The sequence below is a fragment of the Pygocentrus nattereri genome, chromosome 27, assembly GCF_015220715.1.
Source record: "Pygocentrus nattereri isolate fPygNat1 chromosome 27, fPygNat1.pri, whole genome shotgun sequence".
Lineage (NCBI taxonomy): Eukaryota > Metazoa > Chordata > Actinopteri > Characiformes > Serrasalmidae > Pygocentrus > Pygocentrus nattereri.
The window spans coordinates 26,780,700-26,784,647 of record NC_051237.1 but is presented as its reverse complement, the minus strand read 5'-3'; the positions used below and the strand labels follow the sequence as shown (position 1 = coordinate 26,784,647).

At 43.2% G+C, this 3,948-nt stretch overlaps 1 protein-coding gene across 1 annotated transcript in view; it reads left to right on the top strand.

Annotated features, from left to right (window-relative positions):
• Positions 1 to 322: 322 nt before the first annotated feature.
• slc25a32a (solute carrier family 25 member 32a) overlaps positions 323 to 3,948 on the top strand; it is a 24,567-nt gene continuing 20,941 nt past the window's right edge. Inside the window, exon 1 of the mRNA XM_037535408.1 lies at positions 323 to 755. Coding sequence (XP_037391305.1) covers positions 545 to 755 — 211 coding nt within the window. The 5' untranslated portion in view covers positions 323 to 544. The remainder of the gene's footprint in view (positions 756 to 3,948) is intronic.

The window sequence follows — 3,948 nt, the reverse complement described above, 5'->3', positions numbered from 1 at the left end:
AGCTTGCAAAATGACAGGAGAGCCCTTTTTGGTGCTGCATAGAACCATTTTCAAAAAGGTTCTATTTAGAACCATACACAACACAACACATTCTCCATCAGTCTGAAGAAGCACTTCACCACACAAAGAACCAATTAAGCATGCAAATGGTTCTATATAGAACTCTTGGTTCTAAGCAGACCCTTAAAGAACCCTTATTTAAGAGCGTAGTAGTGATGTATGTTGCAATTGTTGTGAATAACTGCGTCTGTTAAAAACGAGTTGAGCTTAAAAAAACAAAACTATTAGCCAATCACAGCGCAGGGGGCGGGACCTTCCCGAATACGGGTGGGAAAACAAATGCTCTTCGTCCTCCTTCTTCTTGTTGTTCTTCAGCACGGTCTAAGTGGTTCTCCATGCGGTGGAGGTCATGCGGGGAAGCCCCAGCTCTGCGTGGCGTTTTTACGAGGCTGATGGTTACATGATCGCCGCTTACAGCCGCTCATAAATGACATCTTTATAGGGTTTTCCTCTGGCACGGACAGAGACCCGCGGGTAAACAACCATGAGTGCTATTTCCAGACCGCGACACCGCGGGGCAGCAGCAGCAGCAGCGCTGCCCGTCCCTCCTCCGGACTCCAGCAGCGCGCCTTTCCCCGCTCCAGCGAGGCTCCTGAAGCACATTAGGTATGAGAACCTGGCCGCTGGGCTGAGCGGGGGCGTCATAGCCACCATGGTGCTTCACCCTCTCGATCTGGTCAAGATCCGCTTTGCAGGTAAGCTCGGGAGGCGCTGGCAGCAGCACTGACCTACTTATGTGTTTACAGCTGGGAGAAAAGACATCCACAAAGGGAATCCTATTAACACGCACACGCTTAGGTGCTGGACACACATCCTGTTTTCAGTTGCAACCTCAGATCATAGCTACTGACATTAGGCCTTGACCAGAGTTTTGATTCATAGCCTTAGAACATAATCATAATCATAGACCATAGTCCTGAACATTAGGCTTGGATCATAGTCGTAGGCCATAGTTCGATTGGCTTGGACCATACTGTTGGCTTGGGCCATAGTCATAGTCCTCAGTCCTGAACATTAGACTTGTACCATAGTCCTGAACATTAGGCTTGGACCATAGTCGTAGACCATATTTCGTTTGGCTTGGACCACAGTATTGGCTTGGGCCATAGTCATAGACCCCAGTCCTGAACATTAGGCTTGTACCATAGTCATAGACCATTGTCCTGAACATTAGGCTTGTACCATAGTCATAGACCATAGTTCATTTGGCTTGGACCATAGTATTGGCTTGGGCCATAGTCATAGACCCCAGTCCTGAACATTAAGCTTGTACCATAGTCATAGACCCCAGTCCTGAACATTAAGCTTGTACCATAGTCGTAGACCCCAGTCCTGAACATTAGGCTTGTACCACAGTCCTGAACATTAGGCTTGTACCATAGTCATAGACCATAGTTCATTTGGCTTGGACCATAGTATTGGCTTGGGCCATAGTCATAGACCCCAGTCCTGAACATTAGGCTTGTACCATAGTTGTAGACCCCAGTCCTGAACATTAGGCTTGTACCATAGTCATAGACCATAGTTCATTTGGCTTGGACCATAGTATTGGCTTGGGCCATAGTCGTAGACCCCAGTCCTGAACATTAGGCTTGTACCACAGTCCTGAACATTAGGCTTGTACCATAGTCCTGAACATTAGGCTATGACCAAAGATTTGGGTCATAGTTTTGAACATAAGGCTTGGACCATAGTATTGAATCATAGGCTTGGGCTATATAGACCATAGTTTTGAACACTAGGATGGGACCATAGACTTGGACTATAGATGTCAATGACAGTGTTGGACTTAGACATTAATCTTGGATGATAATCTTAGATCAAACTTTTAAATCATAGCTTAAACATTAGGCTTAGACCTCACACTCACAGTAGGGGTGAGTGATATGGCAAAAATATAATATTACAATACTTTAAGAGATTTTCACGATACTTGTTATGTCACAATATTTATTTGTTTAGACATCTGATCAGTTGGAACAGAGAATAACGAGCCAGTGGAGCTAATATTTAAGAAATACTGTCAAAACTGTGAACACAATTATTTTTATTTTGCAGTAAATCCAGATAAACTGGGCTAATTTTACTCTCTTTATAGTGAACCAAGTACTAGCAGGCACTGTCGATTATAAATGACTATAAATAATGAAATTAATGAAATTATGACTTAATTTATCACAATAATGATACGTAATGTCATATTGCACAGCCCTAACTTAAACTTAGGCCATAGGTCTATAAATTAGGCTTGGACCATATATATAGACCACAGATATGGGCATTAGGCTTGCATCCTTGTCTTGAATCTTAGCTTTGGATTATAATTATGGACTTGGACCATAAGCTTGGACATTAGGCTTGGACCATAGACTGAGTCTATACTTTTGGATGATAATCTGGACTGTAGCCTTAGAATTGGATATTAAGCTTGGATCAAACTCTTGATCATACTGTTGGATCTAGCTTGGACATTGGGCTTGGACCTTAGGCTTAGACCATATGTCTGGATATTGCCCTTGCATCATTGTCGTAAATCCTAGTCTTGGATTATAGTGGTGGATTTAGACATTGTCTAGTCTTAGACCATCATCTTGGATTAAAGTGTTAGATTATAGTCTAAGGCCATAGCGTTGGATCATAATCTTGGACTATATTGTTGGACTGTAGTCTTGGTCCAGAATGGACATTAGGATTAGACTGTGCCTGTGGACATTGGGCTTGGATTATAGTCTTAGGCATTAGGCTTGGACCAAAGTGTTAGACCATTCTCTTAGATCGCAGGCTTGGGATTTGGTTCTGTACCATAGATTTAGATAGGCTTGTATTATTGTCTCACCTCTCATAGTTAATCATAATGTCAGGCTGTAGTTTTAGAACATAGTCTCACTCTAGAACCTTGGACCCCAGTCTTAGGTCATAGAATTTGATCGTAGTTGTGGGCATTAGGCCTGGACTACAGTCTCAGGCCATATTCTTATGCTGTACTCATGCGCACCCTTGCCCTAGAACCTTGGACCGAAGCCTTGGGCCGTGTTTTAGGCCTGTAGTTGTGGAACGTGCAGTGTTTCTCTTGGCTCTCCACAGCCTGCACTGCCGAGTGTGGTGCTGTTTGTGATTGGAGTCCGGTGCCCGTTTTGTATTAAAGCGTAAATAAGGCCGTCAGTGCTGATTTTTGGGCGTGTCACCAGTGCACCTGGCAGGCCGCCCTGCACTGCTGATAAAACAGCAGCGCTGAGTTTACTTTCAGATACATTCATTCCATATTAATAAGACAAATTACATCAACAAGATTATTGCCAAAGGTAAGTGAGCGAAAGGACAGAGCCGTGTTTGTGTAATACGTTTTATTTGCGTGGAAACGAAGTGCTCATTCAAATCAATACATTCAGCACGTCACACAAGACTCAATCAGTTTATTTGGCATGACTGCTTTACATGTATTTATATATATATATATATATATATATATATACGCACACCAATCAGGCATTACGTCTTATCAGCTCCACTTACTGTATAGCTGCTCTCTGTAGTTCTACAGTTACAGACTGTAGTCCATCTGTTTCTCTGATACTCTGTTACCCTGTTCTTCAGTGGTCAGGACCCCCATGGACCCTCACAGAGCAGGTACTGTTTGGGTGGTGGGTCATTCTCAGCCCTGCAGTGACACTGACGCGGCGGTGCTGGTGTGTTAGTGTGTGTTGCGCTGGTCTGAGTGGGCATTTGTATATTATAACACATGTATAACAGGTTTTAAAGAATCCGTGTTTTAAATAGTATTAGTATTAGTATTAGTATTAGTATTAGTATTAGTATTAGTATTAGTATTCTTTCACAGATGCCTGTAAGTTAGAGACTGCAGGCCGATCTGATCACCTCCCGCTCCGC